This window comes from Zalophus californianus, chromosome 10 (assembly GCF_009762305.2).
Source record: "Zalophus californianus isolate mZalCal1 chromosome 10, mZalCal1.pri.v2, whole genome shotgun sequence".
NCBI classification, from domain to species: Eukaryota; Metazoa; Chordata; class Mammalia; order Carnivora; family Otariidae; genus Zalophus; species Zalophus californianus.
In genome coordinates this window covers 108,944,538-108,969,147 of record NC_045604.1, presented here as the reverse complement: position 1 = coordinate 108,969,147, position 24,610 = coordinate 108,944,538, and the positions used below count along the sequence as shown (strand labels likewise).

Here is a 24,610-nt window from a genome sequence, read left to right as displayed (position 1 = left end):
TTTTACAAACACAACCCCTTTTAACCTCCTAAACCCCCTTTGATAAAGGTACTCTTATTATCACTTAACAGGCAGGGAGGCACAGAAAGGTGCCCAGGGCCCACCGCTAGGAAGCAGGTAGGCCAGGATGTTAAAAATACAAGAAAGAGCTAGTTCCCTGGCAGAGATCACAGAGGGGAGCCGTGCTTCACAGAGCCTCTATGACAACATGTTTACTCTTTAGGGATAGAACACAGCAAAGCGTAAAGCAAAAAGGCTTATCTACTCGGGCTGAAGTCAGATACAGGTGTGTACCTACCATCAATCATAAAGCACACAGCTGCACTCATGGCCTGGGAAGAGAAAACAAACCAAAGATTACAAAACGGCACAAAAAAGAAATTCGATGACCCAATGCAGTGGCCTTGTTTGAATCTTGACTTGAATCACTTGGTCAAGATATTTTTTAGTCAACTGGAGAAATCTGGATATGGACTAGAGAGCAGAGAACATTAAGGAAAGCGTTTATTTTGCCAGGTGTGCTAATAACATGGTGGTTAGGTGGAAACAGATGCCCTTATTAGAGATGCAAATTGGAGCGTTTATGAGTGAAATGACATGATCTAACATGTGCTAGCAAAAAAAAAGTGCAGGGAAAACAGATGAAAGATTAGCATTAATTTTTATTTATTTAATCTTAATTAAATTAAGCTGTGGGATGGGCGCCTGGATTCATTCTAGTCTTTATTTTTGTGTATGTTTGAAAATTTCCATGAACGCAGTTAAAAAGCCCCCAGCAGATTAATGTCCCCTTGTCTCCCCTTTCATGATAGTGAATGTTGCAGTTGGGACACTGGCTACAGCAACCGAGACCATAAATCAAATAACCAGACACGTTTAAATGTATCGCTGTATACGGTGTAACACTGCACAGTGGTGGAACAGTCACGCAGAACATAAGGCCTTAGGAGAGAAAGCCACAGAGCTCCTCCTGAGGCCCGCTCCTGCAGGCAGCCACTTTTAACGGTGTAGATACCACGGCTCTAGCGCTGTGGCCCTCAGATGTCGCACGGAATCCCTACTCACGTCACGACAGGGACGACCCCTCATCAGCTTTCCCCTCCCTCCCCGCTGTTTAGGGCCGCTCCAGCTTCCCCACGGGTCACCGCACCACCCCAGAAGGCCCAGTTCTCCCGCCCCAGCCTCAGGCACCAGCTCCTGGATTGCTGCTTCTCACACGAGCACACCTACCCCCGCCCTCCGTCTCTGCACCTCTCCCCACATCTGCCTCTCAACCCCTAGCAGCTGTAACTCTCTTTTCACACAGTCATACTTAAGGACACCTGCACTATTTTGTAAGTGAATCGTAATTATCACCTGCTTATAAATAGGTTAAAATACTGGTGGCTCACAGGCGCGTTCCATCCAGTATGTGTTTCTTTCTGTGTAATTTTGACTTAGATGTCAGCTAGTTTCCTACGAACATTCCAACTTCCAGCCTCTCCTGAGATACCAGCACAGCTGAGACCACCAGCTCTGCTTTCCGAGGTGCTACATCGTGGAGGTGAGTGGCCCCTGGCCTCCTTCCAACTCGTGCGACACCATGTTTCACAGCACGACTCCATACTGAAGCCCCATGCGCTTATGTCTACCATCTGTGGGGTTCCTGCAGGCATCTGCAGGCGTGACTCCTTACAGGTTGATATTTTTTAAATGTGCCTTTCAAGTCCCTGTTTAAAAACCTGAAGAATTTCCAATACACAGAAAAGCACACAGAATGGCATGATGAACCCTGCAGGCCATCACTTCCCCAGTGACTGTCAGCTGACACACAGTCCTCCCCTACGCCCCTCCCCTACCTACATGCTCATCTCAGATGCCACGTTAGTTACTCCAGACACAGATGTTAGGTATCCACGGAGGACCAGGACTTGGGAGCCCGTTCAAAATGGCAGCATGAGGAGCTCCACAGATTCTCCTCAGTCTAAACACCATAATTGAAGAAAATTATAAAAAACAATACTTTAAATTTCCAGAGGGAAACTGGCCGAAGGGCAGACAGCAAATGGAGAATGTTAAAGAACACCCACTACATCTGAGTATTAACAACATCAGTCTTTATAACTTCAGAGCCGTCAACACATACAGTATTAAGAACAAGGAAAATCTCAAATCAAGAACTTAAATTTCCATCCTCAGACCTTGGAATAAAGAGTAAACTAAACCTAAAGCAAGAGAAGGAAGAATATAATGAAGATCAGAGCAGAAATAAATGAAATAGAGAACAGGACATCAATACGAAAAAAATAATACCAGAAGCTCGTTCTCTGAAAAGATGAGCAAACTTGAAAAACCTTTAGCTATACTGCCTAGACCAAGTCAAAAAGAGAGGAGAGACAAACCACTAAAATGAGGGATTAAAGAGGAGACACCATTACTGATTTATGGGGGAAAAAAGATTTTAAGGCTATAATACTATGAAAAATTACATACGAACATACTGAATAACAAGCAGAACAAATTCCCAGTAAGATGCAAACAACTGAAACCGACTAGAGAAGAAATAGTAAGACCTAGAGCAAGGACGGAGACTCTTTCATAATGGGAAGGTTTCCAACAAAGAAAAGCCCAGGTGTAGATGGCTTCACTGTGACCAATTATTCAAAGAATTAACAGCAATCCTTCATAAACTCTTCCAAAAAACAGGAGATGAGGAAACACTTCCCAACTTAGCCTGCGGCCGGTAGAAGCCTGATACCAAAACCAGACCACGACTTCAGGAGGAGAGAAAAACCACAGGTCAACACCCCCTCTGCCCCGAGCCCACGGGGCGTCAGCAGAGCTCTGAAGAGCTGGGGCCTAAGGCCAGGGATGCCGGCGGTCAGCTGAGCGCGGCCAACACCCAGTAGAAACTCCAGAAATCAAGGCTCGAGAGAGCCTCCCTGGATGACAAGTCTCCACACACGTCACACATCCCCGCTAGAAGACAGGCCCTGTGCTGTCTGTGCAGCTCCACTGGGAGGGGACACCTGGAGGCTTGGGCCTGGTGACTCCCGGATCCTGCCCCGTGCACCTCTTCCGTCTGCACCCCTTTGCTGTAATAAACTGTAACTGGGAGCGTGCCGGCTTCTCTGAGTCCTGTGAGCACCTCTAGTGAATTCCCGGGCCTGATGGTGGTCTTGGGGGCCCCTAAGCTAGCACTGTTAGGAGCGAGGGTGATCTTGGGGACTCCTGCACTTTGCAGCGAGAAACCACTGAATACATTAAATGGGCTAATTATACCGTATGTGAATTATATCTCAATAAAGTGGTTTTGAAAAGAACATTTTAAAGTAACTGATACCATCATCCCATTTAAAATTCTACCTATTGGGGCGCCTGGGTGGCTCAGTTGGTTAAGCGACTGCCTTCGGCTCGGGTCATGATCCTGGAGTCCCGGGATCGAGTCCCGCATCGGGCTCCCTGCTCAGCGGGGAGTCTGCTTCTCCCTCTGACCCTCCCCCCTCTCGTGTACTCTCTCTCTCATTCTCGCTCTCAAATAAATCTTAAAAACAAAAAAATTCTACCTATTGATTGACTCAAAAAAGGAAATCCAATAAACAATAGAGGGTACCAGGATATTTCTTCCACTAGGGTTCAAAGTCATTACCCCCTGTCATTCAGACGAGAATGATTTTAACTTGCTAGAAAAGTGGGCTTTGCCCTACCCCAGTTACGGTTCATTTTCAGACATGTCTGTTTGTACACCTTCCCTGGAAATCTCTCCTCCTGTGCCATTCCTCGGCACCCCCAACATTCAATCAAATCTCGCAGCCATACTATTTTATGAAGGCGACATCTTTTGTTCTGGAGCCCCTGCGCCCAGAACAGAGCCCCCCTTCCTCTGTTCCACCGCGGAAGTCCCTGAGAGGTGCTACCTTCGTCACAGACTCAGAGCTCTATCACCTCAAGCCGCCTCCTTACTGTCCTGCTGCGGCACGGCCACTGTTGTGGGTTCGGAGGTATTCTCATTCTTGGTTTCTTCACTGATTCTGATATACAACGCCATGCAAACCCGAAGAATGGCTGCATGGGGTAACCTGAGACCTTTCACTATTTTTTTTTTTTAAAGATTTTATTTATTTAATTGACAGAGAGAGAGACAGCGAGAGAGGGAACACAAGCAGGGGGAGAGGCAGAGGGAGAAGCAGACTCCCCACTGAGCAGGGAGCCCGATGTGGGGCTCGATCCCAGGACCCTGGGATCATGACCTGAGCCGAAGGCAGTCGCTTAACCAACTGAGCCACCCAGGCACCCCGAGACCTTTCACTATTAATACACCTTTCTTTGATCTCACCTGTGAGGAGATCGTTTAGCTCGGCAAAGAATTCTACACTAAAAAACTCTCTCGGAACTTTGAAGGTCTTCCTTCCCTTGTTACCTGACATCTGTTGCCGGTAAGGAAACGGCTGCTAATGCCAGTTTTATTTATGGGTGACTTGATTTTCCTTCTGGAAGCTTCTGGGATCTTCTCTTTATATTTCTGAAACTGCCCACTGTGTGCATTGGAGTGGGTCTTTTTGATTCACTGTGTGGGATATTCAGTGGGCCTTTCCAATCTGGGAAATGTGTTCTTCTTCAGCTAGACATGTCCTCATGATACACTTGACTAATTTCTTCTTCAACTTTTTATGAATCAGATGTGGAAATCCCTCTCTCCCATCTTCTCTCCCTATTTTATTTAAAAAATTTTTTTCTTTTTAAAAAATTATTTTAATTTAAATTCAATTAGCCAACATATAGTACATCTAGTTTTTGATGTAGTGTTCAATGATTTTCTCCATATTTTCACCTCTGATCATTTTATCTTATATTTGAGGCAGGGCAACTTATCTTTAATGCTTCTAATGAAGTTCTCCTGTCAAAAATTATATTTTCAGGGGACAGGGGCTGAAGGCTTATTGTTTAATGGGTACAGAATTTGGGGTGAAGACAAGTTCTGGAAACAGACAGTGGTGATGTCTGTCCAATACTGTGAATGTACTTAAAAATGGGTTAAAATGGCAAATTTTATGCTATGTGTATCTTGCCCCAATAAATAATTTTAAGAATTATGTTTTCAAATAACCTAAGTTTACTCTAGCCCTGACTCTTTCAGGTCCTGTTTCAGTTTTATAGATACACTTCTCTAATCTCTGCAGATGTTAATTTTTACACGTTCTGTTTCCAAAGTCATTTTTGTTTCTTTCAAGATCTACAGCTTTGTTTTTCCAAACACGCTAAAGGATGAGGGAGTGCGCGGCTGACCAGGGAGGGAGGCTCTGCTCTGGGGCAGGACGAGGGCAGCGGTTACACAGGCACCCAAATCACCGCTTGTTCTCAGGTGTTCACATCCACACTAGCCACATAGGGCTCCCCAGATTTTTTTTTTTTAAGGTTTTATTTATTTGACAGAGAGAGACACAGCAAGAGAGGGAACACAAGCAGGGGGAGTGGGAGAGGGAGAAGCAGGCTTCCCGCTGAGTAGGGAGCCCGATGTGGGGCTCGACGCCAGGACTCTGGGATCACGACCCGAGCTGAAGGCAGACGCTTAACGAATGAGCCACCCAGGCGTCCCCCAGACTGTTTTTCTTTAAAAGGACCCTTGAGGGGTGCCTGGAAGTGTCTGCCTTTGGCTCAGGTCATGATCCCAGGGGGAAAAAAAAAGGACCTTTGGCTTTCACCCAGGGATACGTGCTTGGTTGCCCGTGTGTGTTTAAGGATGGGAAAAGGGCTGGCTGGCTAGTTTATATACAACACTTCACTTACTCCCCTCCAAGCTCACTTCCCACTCCTGACTCCTTAGGTGTTGTCTCCAAACCAGGAGCTTCCCTGGGTTTCTGTGGGGGCACGCGGGCTCTTGCCTTAGTGCACCTCCTCTACTCGCGTCTTTGGCCGGACTTCATCAGCACCCACTTACACCCCCTTCCTGCCTTCCAGGGAGAGAAGGATCCCTCCATTCTGATGTTCACCTCCAACCTATGCTCTCACACCACCATTTCTAGGTCTTTACAAATTAAAACATAATTATATTCTCAGGTGGGGAAGAAGATAAACACACATGCTTATTAGCCTTCTTTCTTGAACCCAAAACCACCTGTAGAAAACCCAACCTAACATATCTGAGCTATGACTGGACTACCATTATAGAATCAGCAAGCCCGTGCTTTCCAATCTGAGAAAGCAGACTTCACTGAAGTGTGGCCAGCCCCGCACCGGAAGGCATCTAACGATGAGGCACCACCATCTCTGCCTCTGATGTGTGAGCACATGGGGCTTCAAAGCTTCTGAGTCACAGCCTCAGTGTCAGACAGTGATTCTTACACTAATCTTACTTACACTTTTCTAATAAGAAAAGCACTGAAAAGGAGCTGAAAATAAACCCACTGTTTCAGAGGAGAAGCCATTTTGAGTTTTGCAACAAGTAGAACTTTCAACATCTGTTCTGAGAAATATTTAAGAGGTGTGTAGGCACACTCACTCGTGTACAAGTGTACTGCAAGGGAGATTTACTTTCACATTAATCTGTACTGCTGGAGGGAAAAGCAGTTGTTACCTTATAAACAATTAAATGCAGTGCTTCGTAAGTGTCATCTGTATTTACAAAAATTTTGGGGAATCTGCATTTTGCTTCTGGATCATTAAGGTTCAAGGGTCCAGTAAGAAATCTGAAAAGTAAGCACAGAAATGACTCAATTCAATTAGGTAAATGATAAACAGGAATATATAAGACAGAATATATTACCACTTAATATATATATATTTTTGGAAGCTAGACATTACTTGGAAAACACCAAATTTCAGAGTATGATAAAGTTTTAATTCACTGGAAACAACAGCATTTCCTTTGCTGATGACTGCCAATAAACAGCACAAAAGTAATTCAGGGTTGATGATTTTACCTTTACCAAAAAAAAAAAAATAATAAAATCCAATACTATATATCGAAGAACAGAAGTTCTACCTTCCGTAATGCTGAAGATTTCCTGGCATCTCCGCCCTTACTGGAGAATCCCTTCCCGCCAACTGTAAACAAATTCAACATTGAGAAATGACTTACTAGATTTTCTCCTTTTGAAGCTTTGAAAACCGCATTCATACCTACTAGTTGGCTCCATGCCATTTTTCTGTATCATTCACTCATATTCCTCCCCACTAATAAAAAGGAGGGGGGATTACAAGAGCTACATAAAGGATGCATTGATACCCTATACTCCACAGACTGATTTAGTTCCTTTTACAGCAGTAACCGAGATTTCCCACGTGGTTAATGTAAGCTAGGCAACGACCACCTCGTAGGACCCTAGCAGCAGCACACTCTTCCTATTTTCTTGTTGTGGAAACTCAAGTTAGTGTAAGTTCCCCAGCACACACGGCTCCTATACGGCAGGGCCAGGCGTTAACCCCATGCCTGTCTGACATCAAAGCCTTCCACCAGGACATCATGCCTCCTCATGATTTATATTTGTAGCACACTCCTGAGACTCTGTGCCGAAGATGTACTATTTCAATTCGCACAGGAAAAGGAAAAACAAAAACAAATCCAATAGTCATGTTAGCTGAAACTTCTCATTCTTCTAAAAAACTCTGACATTCTTTTAGTCTACGTTAAATTTTAGCATATAATCACACACACACAAAAAAGGTTGAAAAACATTCTAAATCCAGTAGTAAAAATGGGTATCTGACTCTCAGGTAGGCAGCCTGTACTGAGAAAAAAAGGCCTCAGGCGTCCACACTCACATTGCCGTGTTGAATACTGTGGTTTCCAATTTTGTAAGCCCCGGTCTTTGGGCAGGTAATAAAGTAGCAGGGTTTTCTGCTGGGGCAGCTGCACTGTCACACATGGAAAAGCCTCCTGAGGGTGTGTACGTCAACAGGGGCTTTAGCATCAGGCAGATCCTGAGATCAAGTCATGGCCCTGCCACTTCCTGGCTAGGTGATCCCGGGTATGTCACTGAAGCCCCCTAGCCTGAGTATCCTATCTGTAAGGTGGGGATAAGGTATCCTACTCAGGATGGTTGTCAGGATGCCAAGAGATAATGCATGTTTGCTGGGCACTCAGACAGTGTCTGGGACATGGTACGTACCTAAGAAACATGAGCCACTGCACTCAAACTGCCTAGAAAGGAACTACGTGCAGGACCAGGTCCTTCTCAAAACCGGACTTTCAATTTCTTATCAAAAAGGTTTTTCTTCTTGTTGTTTCAAGTTATAGCCTTAAATGGGGAGGGAGCGAGCGAGCGTGTGTACGCATCTCAGCCAAAATGATTCGTGGGCGATGAATATTTTTCATCCTCAACCTAATGAGAGCTGCAAAAGGACACTTTGGGGAGAAGGCTGCAGTATTACTTACAGATCTCTGCAGAAAACTGGGAAAGTAAGTATCACAGTGGAAAAGCCAGGCAGGCAATAGAATATCTACAGAATGACACCTCATGCTTGTAGGTGACAAGACCACAGGATTCACCTTTCTTCTGTCAAAGATCCCAGGTGTTTTCAAGTTCCCAGAACCCTACCTAAAACCTGTTTCACCGCTACTCAATGAGTTGCTCCTCTTAAAAACAGACCTTTGCTACTGTACTTGGACATAACAAAGAGCTGACACACATGATTTTCTGTGCTGAGGGATATCACACTAGCAATGTAATGTATAGATCAGAGGTGCCCCACCGACCACCGCATTACTCCATTCTCCTCCCCTGTCCCCCCTACCCCCCCAGCCCCCCAGGCCGGGGAGGGTGTGTGTGTATGTATACATACAACAGACATGTGCAGAGAGAGAGACAGAGACGGGGGTGGGAGGGAGGAAGACCAGTGCCCGGCCGTACCTCAGGTTCGATATGCCTTGGAAACAGAGACGTGGTGAGGTATTTGTATAAAATTCTCATGTCATCTTGTTCTAACCCACTCCTGAAATATCAGAAAAGCATGGTGTTAAAAGCCTGGAATTGGTCTTCTGTCTTCCTGTGGCTCTGATCATAATAAAGCTCCTCTTTTTTTCTTGTTTACATTATACCCAGAAACCCCTTCCTTGACTGGGAAGTTCCAGAAGGGAAGGAATTAAGCTAGTCTGCCACTAGCACTTTATCCTGAGCTGGCAAAGGCGCGACTACTGTGTCATCCTGCATCCTACATGCCATTTTAAACAAGAAGTCACTGGTCTGATTTGATTTGACTTGACTCCCTGCTTGAATTCCACCGCTTCAGGGAGCACTGACAACCACAGCACTCCACTTCAGGTGGCAGACTTCTCTTCGCTTTCCTGGCTGTAGAGAAATGCCACCTGCCTGCACCCAGCCTCCCGGGAACCACTGGCCTGCTGTTGATGGGGAACTTGCTCCTACTCAGTCTCAGAAACGTATGTGGATCTTAATTCTAGGACTTCGGTGGAGGCAGAGAGAAGGAAGAGAAAGCAACAAACCTTCAGGCAAGTCTAATCTGAAACGAGGCAAGAGTAAGTAGCATGTGGAAACAGTGCTGAGACACTGGCAGGCAGCAGACCCTATTTGAGATCAGTTTTCTAGGTAGGGATATAAACAGACCATGAGTCTGTGTCTGATTTTTTTCTATTCAAGACAAGCGGAAAAAAAAAATCCTGTGATGAAATCCAACTTTATTATAAATCAAGCCTCTATACCGTATTCCAGAGGCTCTCTTCTTTTCCCAGTGAAACCATCTGTTAGAGAAATTTGGCTTTCCTTGGCAAATACATGCTGCTCCCTTCCTGAGACTCTTTCAAAGCTGTCTCATCTCTTCCTCTTCCTCTGCCGCCTCTCTCCTTTCCAGGGCCATCTTCATAAGGTCTTGTCCACAACTAAAACTATCAGGGAGGGAGCCCTAGCCCCTTAAGCAGGTTTGTTTTGTTTGTCCTATGCCAACTCTAACTCTCAAAGTATTATGCAGCCAACTGGGCAGATGGAATCTCCAAATCAAACACATGAAAAGTCACCCGTTTTTCTTCTTTTACAGAAATAACTGAGGTAAGAAGACAGAAGGAGGAAAACAAAACAGGTTCCGGATGTTATTTTCCTTTTAAGACATAAGAAAGAAGTACCAGTAGGGAGGGGTTGTCGATGACAGGTAGAAGACACTACATAAATGACTACGGGCTGGGCAATTTCTTCTGCAGCTGCACTTCCCAATAAGAGCAGCTAGTGGGGGGCGCCTGGGGGGCTCAGTCCGTTAAGCATCTGCCTTTGGCTCAGGTCATGATCCTGGGGTCCTGGGATCAAGCCCTGCGTCAGGCTCCCTGCTCAGCGGGGAGCCTGCTTCTCCCTCTCCCTCCGCTGGCGCTCTCTCTCTCTCTCTTGCTCACTTGCTCGCTTTCCCTCTCTCAAATAAATAAACAAAATCTTAAAAAAAAAAAAAGAGCAGCTACTGGGCACATATGGCTACTGAACACTTGAGATGTGGTTTGTTGCAATGAGTGTAAAACACACACTGGACTGCTAAGATTTAGCACAAAAAGAATAGGTCATTAATAATTTACGTTGTTTACGTGTTGAAATAAATTTATAATAGCTCATTAATAATTTAAGCTTTTACAGGTTGAAATAAATAATTTTAGATATATGGGGCTAAAATGTTAATCTTACCAGTTTCTTTTCATTTGAACGTAGCTACTAGGAATCTTAAAATTATGTATGTGGCTTGCACTATATATTTTTTTAATTTTTTTAAATTTTTTTAACGATTTTATTTATTTATTTGACACAGAGAGAGACACAGCGAGAGAGGGAACACAGCAGGGGGAATTAGTAGAGGGAGGAGCTGGCTTCCCGCTGAGCAGGGAGCCCGATGGGGGGCTCGATCCCAGGAGCCGGGGATCATGACCTGAGCCGAAAGCAGACGCTTAACGACTGAGCCACCCAGGCGCCCCCCCGTTTTTTTAGATTTTATTTAGGGGTACCTGGGTGACTCAGTTGGTTAAGCATCTGCCTTTGGCTCATGATCTCAGGGTCCTGGGATTGAGCCCCTGCATAGGGCTCCCTGCTCAGCAGGGAGTCTGCTTTTTCCTCTCCCTCTGCTTGTGCTCTCTCAAGCGCGCTCTCTTTCTCAGGTAAATAAATAAAATATTAAAAAAAAAAAAAAAAGACTTGAGAGAAAGCAAGCCAGCAGACAGGGAGATGGACAGAGGGAGAGAGAGAATCCCAAGCAGACTCCCCCTAGTGTGTGGAGCCCAGTGTGGGGCTTGATCCCACAACCCTGAGTTCATGACCTGGACCGAAATCAAGAGTCAGATGCTTAACTGACTGAACCACCCAGGCGCCCCTGCACTATTTTCTTATTGAACGCCGCTATTCTAGACCATAAGACACAAAGTTGAAAAAACCCTGGAAGAGGAGACGGCAGACAACACTACTTAACTGCTCACCATGTGTACTGTGACTAGGGCTTTGTTTTATTATTTCGCTTCAGATTTAATGCTAGGCATTAAATACCGTGGCATTGGTCCTCTGGATAGAAAACTTAAAAAGAAAAATACTAAGTTGCAGCCACGTGTCCAGAGCACAAAACCCCAAGTAGGCGATTCCCACTTGGCCTTCAGCGAGGCCTTAGACCACAGCAGCCCTCTCTCCAGTGTCTGCCACCCCCATCCCTACTTCTGCTCCCCTACAAAAAAATAAACGAGGCAATAATGCATTATAATTATGGAAGATGTTACTATTGGGGGGAAGTTCTTATTAAAAAAAAGTTAAAAAACTTAAAAAGTTCCTTCCTTAGTGCAAATAAACAAATAGATAAATAAATACACAAAGCAAAAAATTCCTGCACTAACAGGTCCAAATGATTCAGGACTGCATCAGTGGTTCACATCAAACAGGCGACAGCCTACTCATGCTCAGAAGTGTAGGTGTTCTCTCAAAGTCTCTCAAATATGGTTTAATATGAATTTTCTTCTTTATACTTATAAAGTTTTTAATTTTTTTAATTTTTATTTTTTGACAGAGAGAGCACAAGCAGAAGGAGTAGCAGGCTAGAGGGAGAGGGAGAAAGAAGCAGGCTCCCTGTGGAGCAGGGAGCCCAATGTGGGGCTCGATCCCAGCACGCCAGGATCATGACCTGAGCCAAAGGCAGATGCTTAACCAATCAGTGCCCCTAAAGTGTTTTCTTAAAAAAAAAAAAAAACAAACAAAAAACCCAAAAACTTTTCTTCAGCTTAAATCTCGACTGATCCATTTGAATGCAATGTAGAAACCTTCATATCAGGTTCAGTTGTGTCTACAATACAGATGTTATTGTCATGTATTAAGTATAAAATAATCTAGTCAAGATCCAAGGGTATGGTCAACTTTGATTAACTTAGAAATAGCTAAACCATTTATTCATAAAAGCATTAACCTCTGGAAAGAAAATCAATTCACTAAAAAGAAAATTCTCTCAAAAAAAAGGGCAAGAACTCTGGACAAGAAAGTTGACTGACATCCTCCTACCAAACAGCAGTAATGTCTAATCCTATCATGGCCACTGCAATACCAAATCCATCCATTAAATGCAACCAAGTCCAAACAGAACTAGAAGATATTTCTACTAACCATTTGCTTTGAGCTCACAACCATTTACCAAGCATCTACAATGTACCAGGTTCTGGCCATGTCCTGGGACAGACAGATGTCTCTACCTTCAATCAGATAATTTCAAAACAATATAATAAGTAGCAAACCAATCCAACAATACATTAAAAAAATCATTCACCATGATCAAGTGGGATTTATTCTTGAAATGCAAGGGTGGTTCAATATTTGCAAAACAATCAATGTGATACATCAGAACAATAAGAAAGGATAAAAACCATATGATCATTTCAATAGGTGCAGAAAAAGCATTCAACGAAGTACAACATCCATCATGATAAAAACCCTCTGCAAAGTAGGCCTAGAGGGAACATATCTCGACATAATAAAGGTCATATATGAAAAACCCACAGCCAACATCATACCCAATGGGGAAAAACTGAGAGCTTTTCCCTGCGGTCAGGAACAAGACAAAGCATGTCCACTCTCACCACTGTTATTCAACATAGTACTGGAAGTCCTAGCGAGAGCAGTCAGACAAAAAAGAAAGAAAAAAGCATCCACACTGGTAAGGAACAAGTAAAACTCTCATGATTTCCAGATGACATGACACTGTATATATGGAAAACCCTAAAGGCCACCAAAAAACTATTAGAACTGATAAAGGAATTCAGTAAATTCACAAAAATCAATGTACAGGAATCTGTTCCATTCCCATACACTAATAATGAAGCAGCAGAAAGTGAAATTAAGAAAAGAATCTTATTTACAACTGCACTGAAAACAATAAAATATCTAGGAATAAACGTAACCACGGAGGTAAAACACCTGTACTCTGAAAACTATAAACCACTGATGAAAGAAATTCAAGACAACACAAATAGACATTCCATGCTCATGGACTGGAAGAACAAATATTGTTAAAATGTCTATACGACCCAAAAAAATCTACACATTTAACAAAACCCCTTATTAATACACCAACAGTATTTTTCACAGAACTTGAACAAACAATCCCAGAATCTGTATGGAACCACAGAAGACCTCAAATAGCCAAAGCGGTCTTGAAAACACAAAACCGGAGGCATCACAACTCCAGATTTCAAGATATATTATAATGCAGTAATGATTAAAACAATACGGTACTGGCATAAAATAGATACATAGAGGAGTGGAACAGAACAGAAAACCCAGAAATAAACCTACAATTATAGGGTCAATTAACCTTCAACAAAGGAGAAATGAGGATCGAACACGGAAAAGACAATCTCTCCAACTAATGGTGTTGGGAAAACTGGATGGCAGCATGCAAAAGAATGCAACTGGACCACTTTCTTACACTGTACAAAAAAAAAAACTCCAAATGGATTAAAGACCTAAATGCGAAACCTGAAACCACAAAAAATCCTTGAAGAGAGCACAGGCAGTAGTGTCTCTGACATCAGCTGTAGCAACATTTTTCAAGGTATGTCTCCCGAGGCAAGGGAAATAAAATAAAAAATAACTACTGGGACTACATCAAAATAAGCTTCTGCAGAGTGAACGAAACAGTCACACAACTGACAGGCGACCTATGGAACGGGAGAAGATATGCACAAACCCGATAAAGGATTAATATCTAAAACATACAAAGAACTGATACAACTCAATACCCCAAAACCAAATAATCCCATTAAAAAATGGGCAGAAAACACGAACAGACATTTCTCCAAGGAAGACATCCAGATGGCCAACAGACACATGAAAAGATGCTCAACATCACCCATCAGGGAAATACAAATCAAACTTACAGTGAGGCACCTCTCAGAATGGCTAAAATCAACAACACAAGAAACAACAGGTGTTGGTAAGGATGTGGAGAAAGGGGAACCCTCTTGCACTGTTGGTGGGAATGCAAGCTGGTGGTGACGCAGCCACTGTGGAAAACAGTATGGCGCTTCCTCAAAAAACTGAGTATAGAACTACCCTACGAGCCAGCAACTGCACTCTTGGGTATTTACCTAAAATATACAAAAACACTAATTCAAAGGGATACATGCACCCTTCCCCATGTTTATAGCAGCATTATTTACAATAGTCAAATTATGGAAGCAGCCCAAGTGTCCATAAATCGGTAAATGGATAAAGAAGATGTGGCACATTAAATACAATGGAATATTAGCCATAAAAAAGAATGAAATCTTATCATTTGCAACAATATGGATAGAGCTAGAGACTATAATGCTAAGTGAAATAAGTCAGAGAAAGACAAATACCATATGACTTCACTCATATGTGGAATTTAAGCAACAAATGAGCAAAGGAAAAAAAAAAAAAGAGAGACAAACCAAGAAACAGACTCTCAACGACAGAGAACAAACAGATAGTTACCAGAGGGGAGCAGGGTGGGAAGGTGGGGGAAGAGGAGATAGGATTAAAGAGTACACTTATCAAGATGAAAAAAATAAGAATGATTAAAAAAAAAATTGGGCTCCACTTGACAAAACAAAGCATTCAAAACTAAATACACGCATGCACACACACACACACAAATACAACAGTAAGCAGTAAGAACAAATATATATATTCTGTTCATGAACTATAAAATACTTCACTGGTATTTAAACACACCAGCTTTGTAACTAACAGTTGCCTCCCACAACGTGTTGTTTTTCTTGAAGCTCCTTCTTACGATGACTGCCTGGGGCCACCCTTGCCCCATCGGCATATTGGGGTGGGACCCCAGAGCAGTCCTATGAAGCCACCAGAGCTGGACACTGCTTAACTCCAGGCGATGTCCTTCACAGAGACAAAGATGCCAAGAGGATCCCCAGGAGTTGGGCAACAAGCAGCCCTGGGAGCTCTGCTTCCAGACCCCCAGGCCACCGGTCATGCTGGCTCCACGGCCTCTCAGCAGGAGCTGCTGACTTTGAGGGGGACCCTCTTGCTCTAGGCCCGTACCCTTTCTCACCCCCAGAGTTCACGCCTATGTCAGGGGTTATGCTGTGTCAGACAATCGGAATCTGAGCCACCTTCCTCTGACAGGGGCACCTGAGACCATGGACTGCTATGGGATTCTACTCCATCCCTCCATCTCCTTGCTGGATGCAGCCTTTCCAGCACCTCCCTGGAATTTCGGCCCCTGGAGGGCCACTTCCTCGTCAGACCTCGTCAGACACCCTCCAACCCTGGGTAACTCCCCTTCAACCTCTCACTGCAGCGCTAAGAATTTCATTTTACTACCACAGCATGACTACCATAAAAAGCAACTAGAACAGGGCCAGCTAATAGAGCATTAAGTGTCCTGCTAAACAATTTGTTAAACAAAAAAGGAGACGCCTTTTCATCTGGACTTCATGTTTTCACAAGAGAAAATGAATTCTACATGAAAACTCATCAATGTGTTCCACAAACAGATTCAAATTTCTTTGGATTAGCCTCTTTCTCTTCCTAAAATGATGCTACAAGATCTCAGCAGGGAGAGGGTGGATTTCCAGAAACCACGACTGCCCTTTCTGTTAGCTGAACTCAAGTTTTCAGGCTCAAATACGGCCACATCCTTAACTGCAGAAAGTGGGATACAGTCCATGTAAACATGAAAACTGAACACGGTAAGCCCCCGGAACAGCTCCTGAACCCCAGTGGCCCATCTCAGACAGATCATCAGCTGGCTCCAGGTCTCTCTGAGAGCCACAGCCTCTATACGGTCACGGTCACCTGCCTATCCATAAGGCTTTTCCTTTTCTGGAGCTCTCTTAGGTAGCTGAAAGCATTTAGCTACAGTTTATCTTTTCTTCTTGAGTATCAACACTTTCAAAGAAATTATGTTTTTGTTTTTACTACAGGATGCACCTTTGGTTGCCAGTGGGTAAGTTCCTGGTTTTATAGTACGTGTAACTTCTCGGTTATTTTTAAAAACCTAGCTTTAAAACAAAGTATGAAAAGTATGCTGTCCACATACTATACTGTTTCTTTAAAGAGGTTTTCGGAAGAACACCAAAATAAAAATAGGATTCCTAAACTTAACTCGACAAGAACATTTTCTCCACCTTTCATGGATCCAGTTTTAAACTCCCCTGCTGGATCATTTTAACCCAAATTACCCTACTTTTAGTTTAAATAATCACTGCTTTATTTTGACAGTTACCTATAAAGATGCTTCCTACCTTGCCCCCTTGCTCTTCATTCCAGTTTGATAACCTGCTCCCAATCCAGTCGTTGCTGTTTTAATTATCCTAAATGATTTTCTTCTTTTATATGACAAGCCTTAGGGTGTACATACCAGATTAGTTGATCGTTATAGAGAAAGGCAGTGTATTTGACTATACTCAGGCTTTCCTCCATTCTATTAATAAAGGACTGGATTTTCAAATAAGTCATTTTATCCAGTGGGAAGAAGCTGATTCCACCAAAAATGTCAAGGAGATCACACGATTGCAAATGCAACGTTTGCAAGTACTGTGGGAAAAAACAAGGCATTAAACTTACTGTGAGTACACCGAATTATAACACTGACAGCTGAGAATAATTAGTCAATTTATGGCACGATTACATACTACCATACTGATAGGACCAGTAAGCAGATGAGCCACATCTAACTGGATGTGAAATTGGTTCCAATTTCAAAATATAAAGTTCAAACATAAGTCATTAATCACTATTCAAAATTGTCTTATCTCTTTGAGTTATTTAATTCCTTATATGAGTGCTCCTCAAATTATATTAATCTCATTAGGGATCTATACAGTGATATCATGGACAGACAGTACCATCTTCTACTAAAATAACACTGAAAGGACAGGCAGTCAGTTGCTGATAGACAGGAGAGTAATGAAGGCAAGAAGAACAGGAATTAGGAGACACCATGAGAGTAAATAATTACGGTCATTAAAGTGCAGGAACAAACAGGAAACAAAAGTAATTCATAAAAATGAAATAATTCAAAAACAGATCAAAGGTAGTTTCGGGAAAAAAATAGAGAGTTATTTCTCCAAAAGCTAACCTGAATTCTACCAGAGCTAAGCTATATAAAATTTAACTTACAGTATAACAGAGTGACAACTATATTAGCACATTCATTTATCGTTTGGGAAAAAATCACGAAGTAATAAAGTCTATCATGGCAAAAAATTTTACCTTGCGTCAATACAGATTAAACAATACTCTGTTTAGTGAACAATAATCAATCCATAAAAATGTAGGACTCAAGGAAAGAGTTTAAATTCGGCTAATTAACCAATCACCATGCAGTAAGTTCGCTTTTGAGTAAGCCCACACAGACACAAGTAGCATGAGAATGAAGCCAAAAGGTGTCTCCAAAACCATGTAGGGGGTGCACACAAATGGCAGGATGCTCTGATGCTGCACAAAAGGTTACAAAAAGATTCAGAAGGAAAGGAAGTTTTCTCCCTGTTCCGGTTTTGCCACAATGTATCTTAGTTTCTTTGTCACTTTCAAATCCTAAGCTTTTTGTAAATAAGAAACAAACTTGTATGTATATTTCTAAAAGTCTCTTTGAAGACTACTAAAATTATAAACAAAATTCAAAATACTTACCCGATGGAAGAATTTCTCTAATCTTTCTTTTAGGAGCTTGACACCTCCATCTTCCATGGCTCTCAGAAATGTCCCATTAAAAAGCTAATAATGTAAAAGATTTTTTAAAAAAGTCAATTTCTTACACCCTTCAATTTGCCAGTATAAGACTCTTTTTTTCCTTTTAGATTAACTAATTCACCTTATTTAATTCCCTCTTATTTTTAAATATACAAAATATTTACATGAGAAAGCCTGAATTATAAAATAAATCACAAAAATTCAACACTTTGTTAATTGAGATTTCTACGTAACCACCTAATCCCTTGAGGCATTTTTTTTTTTAAGATTTTATTTATTTATTTGACAGAGAGAGACACAGCGAGAGAGGGAACACAAGCAGGGGGAGTGGGAGAGGGAGAAGCAGGCTTCCCGGGGAGCAGGCAGCCTGATGCGGGGCTCGAGCCCAGGACCCTGGGACCATGACCTGAGCCAAAGGCAGACGCTTAACAACTGAGCCACCCAGGCTCCCCGGGGCATATGTTTTTAAGTAGGCTTCTCGCTCAGCATAGACACCAACACTGGGCTTGAACTCATGACCCTGAGATCAAGACCTGAGCTGAGATCAAGAGTCGGACGCTTAACCGACGGAGCTACTCAGGTGCCCTGCATTTTTTTTTTTAAATCTCAACTCATACCTAAGTTTCACTTCACATAAGTAATATCGCCAGACTCCTTAAATCATACAAATATCTGCAGTGTATGCCTTTTCTTTCTTCAAGCACATGGACTCTCTTTTTTACCAACAGGGATACATTCCTAGTACAAGGCTGGGAAGAGAGAAAAACTCAGTACTCAGTGAATTAAGTGTATACATAAACCTCAGTGCTGTTTCAAAGGCTCCATTATTTTTCCCCTAAAACAGATACGTACTCACCATGCAGTCATCGAAAGAAGATTTTTTTTTTTTAAAGATTTTTTATTTATTTATTTATTTGAGAGAGAGAGAGAGAAACAGCATGAGAGGGGAGAGGGCCAGAGGGAGAAGCAGGGTCCCCGCCGAGCCGGGAGCCCGATGTGGGACTCGATCCCAGGACCCCGGGATCATGACCCGAGCCGAAGGCAAGTCGCTTAACCAACTGAGCCACCCAGGCGCCCGAAAGAATTAAGATTTTTAAACAATTCCTGTAAACAAGGGTAACTGGTTAGACTAAATTCAGAAAGAAAGTCATGCTTACCTTGTACATGCTGTAGCACTGTTGTAGCACTGAACTATAAACCTTGTCCTGCAAACACAAAAACACAGATTTCAATTCAAGGGGGGAAAAGTCCATGGCATAGCAAATATACAATACTCTTGGCAACACAATATAACGCTTGTAAGCTTGGACCCGCAACTTTTGTGGGCTGACAATCAGATGTATTTAAATTCAGTTATGAACCAGTAAGCCCAATTTTATGAGGACTTTTAACAGATGATTAGAAGCCATTACAGAGACAAGATATGCATTTTTATACAATTGTGCTAACAGACATAAAATTTCACTACGCATATCCTGAGAATCTTCTGCAAAAGCGACATAGCTTAAATTTGACCAAGTCAGTCAACATTTTCTAGGAATATGAAATGAAAAATGACACATTACCAACAACTCCTCCTCTTGGTATTCAACAATTGGTTTTCCATCTTTACTTTGCTTTTCAATTATAGGATTCCGAACAACCTACACAATTTTGATAGAGTGAAATTACACAATGACCCAATTATATAAGTTTTTAATTTTCCCTCAAATGAAAAAATATGAACATGTCACAACACCAAAAACACTTCTTGAAACAGCCCCAAGAACAAATACACTGAATAGGAGTTCGATTTTAAAATTGCAACCAACTTTATTGTGATTTTACTTTGCAAAAGCTAGAGGACTTTCCTAAAGTCCTAGCAGTAAAGATCACCCATAACTTCACTACACAAATTCAGAAAGATGTACTGTGTATGTAAATACCATGACCATCCAGAAATTCTCTTCTGGTTCATTGAAGAACTGTCTGTTCTTCTGTGTATGTAAAGACTTTGCAGGTTTTGATGGACTAAAGGTCCTAAAAAGGTTAAAAAAGAATATGTTGGGGACGTTTCTCCAAGTTGTACGAGTTGTAAGAATTCACTGAGCTCTGCAAAAGCGCATTGAAAAGCGTTACCTTGTAAACTGTACAATAGCTTCACATAATCCAACATTTCTAATTTTCTCATTCTTTTCTACTTCATTTGGATGGTAAAACAAAATTTTATTTTCCTCCTAAAGTATGAAGAAACAGAATCACATTAATATAAGCATTTTTTTTTTCATCTCGGCTGTTGAAAATGTTAACATCAACCTCCCACGTCACCCATGCTAGCGGCAAAACAAAACAAAACAAAACCCCTTTTCAGAAAATCAAGAATTAGCTTCCCCTCAGTCTGTAAACAACGCTCACCAGCCTGGAAGGCAATTGTGATATTCCGTAAGTCACACGTCATCTGGAGGCTCACTAGACAATTATTCTGAAAACTCGATCTTAGGGTTTCTTCCCTCATGCTAATTTGCAAAAGACCAACATTTGTAAGAAATCAGCGTGTGCGCACGTGCGGACACGTACGCCTCCCCGCGAGTAAAACTCAGCAGGTTCACGCGCATTTGGACTGACAGCTTTTAAAAGGACCGTGATCTGCTGCCAACAGAACCGGACATCCTTTTAGGAAATCACCGTCCTCACCTATGAAACAAAAACCCATCCCTGGAATTTATCTATCAGCTCGGAAAAAAACTTTCCTAGGGTCCTCCAAGCCTGCGTTATTTTAGGGTTACAGCCCACCACTCTCGATCCACGCCTCTAGTCGGGGACTTCCAGGAACAAAAACATAAGGTCAACCTTAGTCACCCGGGATTGGCGCAAAAAGACTCAACCCGTGCGGAGTGATAATGAGCCTGCTGAGCCTTCATTCAACACCCAGGCTTTGATCCAGGACCCGAGAGAGACCCTGCCGGCGTTGTCTGGCCCCCGCTTATTCCCTGGCCCGGAAGCACACCTGGCACAAAGCCTCGGTCGATGCCGCCCGAAGAGGGGAGTGACAGGTGCTGCGCGGTGTCCCCTCCCGGGCGCGCCCCCCACGGCTCCCCAGGCCGGTAGCCGGCCGGCGCGGCCGCCCCCCGCCCTCGGGCCCTCCTCCGACCGCCGGCTGACACCGCGCGCGGCCCCGCTCCGCGTACCTCGCCCTCGCGCGGCCCGAAGCGCGGGTTGTAGATGAAGAAGCTCAGCAGCGCCGGCGGGAACTGCTTCTCCTGGGCCGTCCCGGCCCCAGCCCCGGCCGCCGCTGCCGCCATCCCGGCCCGGCCCCCGCCTCGGGAGCCTCCCTCTGCCGGCCCAGGGACAGCTGCCCTGAGGAGACCGCACTTCCGCCTCGCTCGCGGTCGCCCCGGAAGTGGTCGCCGCCGGCCCGGAAAAAGAACCCGCAGCCCAGCGTCCCCTTCTGGCGAGCGCCCGGTAAGGGTTCCTTCCCGTTTGTTTCTCTGGCAGGTGCTGCTTATTTGAGAGTGTAGGTGAAAGAGAAACTTTTTGGTTGCTCCCAGATATCTGTCCTGGCTGAAGCGAGGGCTGCGTATTTAAAGAAAAATAGAACGGGCATAGTTTCTTTTTCTTTCTTTTTTTTTTTTTGGAAGGGAGAGTGGAGGCGCAAAGGAAGGCTCTGCGTGATGAGCGTTCAGCTGGGCGATTTGCCCCCCTTCCATCATCTACAGGGTCCCTCCTGGCGTGTATGGGTTTTCTTGATCCCTGTTTGAGAGACCTCAGGTGACCGCTGGATCAAACCAAACCGATGGGGTTTGTGCCTTACCCCTATCCCAGTGGCTCCGGGGAGGAAGATTGCGCGCAGATGCGAAGGCGCTGGGCTCGGCGAGGCGTGTGTGGTCAAAGCCCGACCAGAGTGTGGCATTCCCCGCGGAGTGCCCAATCCCGGACCTTGGCGAGCAGGGCATCGCCCTTTCTTAGTTTTGGGGAGTCACTTGGCTTTTGAGCTCTGTGGATTGTGACATGGCTGGAACAGCTCGTTACTTCTGGCTTCTCTTATTGGGAGTTCAAACCCTTGCAGCCGCCCGCTTGGCCAAACTCAAGACGACCTTGGCTTAGGTTGACTCATTTGTCACAGACGAAGTTTAGGAACAGGACCTCTTATTTAAACTGGCAGAATAGACCTTCATGTTTAGGGAGGAGATGCATTGGAAGTTGGACGTGAGACGGATCCTAGCCCTATCACTCACAAGGTGTCAAACCTTGGACCGATTACCTAGCCTTTCTCCCGCCTCTGGTTCGTATTTGTAAAATGACTAAGAGTAAATGCTTACCTAGTAGGAATTGTGCTTCAAGAATTAAATGAGACTATGAATTGTACATATAGTGTCCGGCACTTCATCATTATTCAACAAATGGTTATCATTACTTGCTCTTGACTTTCCCAACTAACTTGCTCTGGTGCATGAAATTCTCCACTAGATACAGTGTTTTGGTATTAAAGCAATAATTTAAAAATATTTTAAGATAGCAGAATCCCCTCTCCTCTCTTGTTCTTTATCCCCCAAAAGTCTGTGGGGTTGTAATACATAAAATAGATGCAGAGCTACCATCTATGATCTACTAAGGTCTAAGAGTATCTTCGTCTGGCTTTTCCCAGGTGCTACCCACCATTCCCATCTCCCCTGGGGACCCTAAAGCACCTGCCCAGGACCTTGGGACATCGTTTGAAAACTCCAGGTTAAAGAAGTCTCTCCTTTGTCTCTGAGTAAATACTTCTCGGAAAAGTAGAAGAGCCCAGGGCTGAAGTTGGAACACCTGAATTTTTAGTTCTGCTTTTGCCATTTATCATTTGAATGACCTTTGATCACTTCTTTAATCTGTTTCCTCCTTGGCAAAATAAGGTTAGTACCTGCCTCACAGCGTTACTGCAGAATTACACTAGATGATCCAAATGAAATCACTTTGTAAAGTACAAAGTACTATGCAAAGGTGGTGCAAGAGCACCTTATAGTATTAGTCAAGCTTTCTCCCCGGCACACTTCTACCTCCTTGTATACTTTGCCTCCTCTGCACCCAGGAGAGAGATGATACAAAACCAAAATGAAACAAAAACCCAGAAATCCAAGTGCTTTTTAAGTTTCAAAAGCCAAGGAAGCAAGAAAGCTTAGATGTTGATGCATCTCCCTCTCTCATAGTTTGAGGGTGTGCATGGATGCAGTGTGGGAGGAGTGATGATGACAGACACTTAGATGTTTTTGGAGACTTCAGAGTAGAGAGGATGTGTAGTTGCTTCCCTGTGAAGCTGGGGATGGTAATAGAGGAGCCTCCTGAACTTCCCTCCTCACACAAATACACTGAGTATATAGCTACGCACAGCACAGTTCCTTCGGAGAGAAATCCAGAAGCAAGCTGAGTGACTCCTACACATCAGTCAAGTGAGGAAATACCCTAATCGAAGTGGATAGGAAGGGCGGAGACACCGCCTCACCACAACCCCCACCTGAGCACAGCATCATACAATGAGGGAACCCTCAACTCCTAGCCTCTCTCTGGGTTTGGATTATACATCTTTTAAGTCTCCAACCCACAGCCCTATCTCCAAAACACCTAACATTGAATGTCAATGGGACTTGCATTTATTAGACCCACAAGACTATAGCAAAGAAGTAGTTTTTTTTTTAAAGATTTTATTTATTCATTTCAGAGAGAGACAGAGAGCACAAGCAGGGGGAGAGGCAGAGGGAGAGGGAGAGGCAGACTCCCAGCTGAGTTGGGAGCCCGACATGGAGCTCAGTCCCAGGACCTGGAGATCATGACCTGAGCCGAAGGCAGATGCTCAACCATCTGAGCCACCCAGGCGCCCCCCAGCAAAGAAGTAGTTCTTAACGGGCACGTGAGCACTCACCATGGCGATCCCCTCAAAGCTCAGTACCAAGGGAACAGGCAAAATGCCAATCTTTCCCTGGAAAGAATTTGTATACTTTACAAGCTGCTGCCTGAGGGTCTGGCTTCTAATCTAGCACACATTTAGGGGCTGGCTGTAGTCCTTCCAGGAGCCCAAAATAGCTGGTTGGCACTATACCCGATTTTCCCCTCTGGTTCACTTGAATAAAACCAAGTCCCCAGTATCTCCCTGGAAGAAGCTTGTCCACACATGTAGTGTGCCAACATTTCAGTCACCAACCAAGGGATGGACCCCAGAATTACCTGGCTCTGATAGTCAGCAGGCACCTGTGAGCCCTACAGCGCTGCAGCAAAAAGCAGGTTTTAAATAGGATAGGAGCGCCCTCCAGTGGCCATTCACCTGGGCTCAGCGCAGAGAGAGCTCTCCTCCTACCAGAATATCAAGAAGGAAATATCTGACTTAAACCACAAGTTAGACCAAATGGCCCCAACAAACATTTGCAGAACATGCCATCCAGTAACAGCAGAATTCCCATTCTTCTCAAGCACACACAAAACATTTTCCATGACAGATCATGTTAGAACACGAAACTAGTCTTAACAAAATTTAATAAGATTGAAATCCCATC

General features: G+C 43.7%; 1 protein-coding gene across 1 annotated transcript in view; it reads right to left on the bottom strand.

Moving 5' to 3' along the window:
* CCZ1 (CCZ1 homolog, vacuolar protein trafficking and biogenesis associated) overlaps positions 1-21,492 on the bottom strand; it is a 30,779-nt gene extending 9,287 nt beyond the window's left edge. Inside the window, exons 1-11 of the mRNA XM_027612214.2 lie at positions 21,278-21,492; positions 20,229-20,326; positions 20,036-20,129; positions 19,676-19,753; positions 19,268-19,315; positions 18,051-18,134; positions 16,777-16,952; positions 8,829-8,910; positions 6,962-7,023; positions 6,554-6,665; positions 299-332 (exon numbers count right to left, since the gene is read on the bottom strand). Of these exons, the coding sequence (XP_027468015.1) occupies positions 299-332; positions 6,554-6,665; positions 6,962-7,023; positions 8,829-8,910; positions 16,777-16,952; positions 18,051-18,134; positions 19,268-19,315; positions 19,676-19,753; positions 20,036-20,129; positions 20,229-20,326; positions 21,278-21,391 (982 nt within the window). The 5' untranslated portion in view covers positions 21,392-21,492. The remainder of the gene's footprint in view (positions 1-298; positions 333-6,553; positions 6,666-6,961; positions 7,024-8,828; positions 8,911-16,776; positions 16,953-18,050; positions 18,135-19,267; positions 19,316-19,675; positions 19,754-20,035; positions 20,130-20,228; positions 20,327-21,277) is intronic.
* Positions 21,493-24,610: the final 3,118 nt, after the last annotated feature.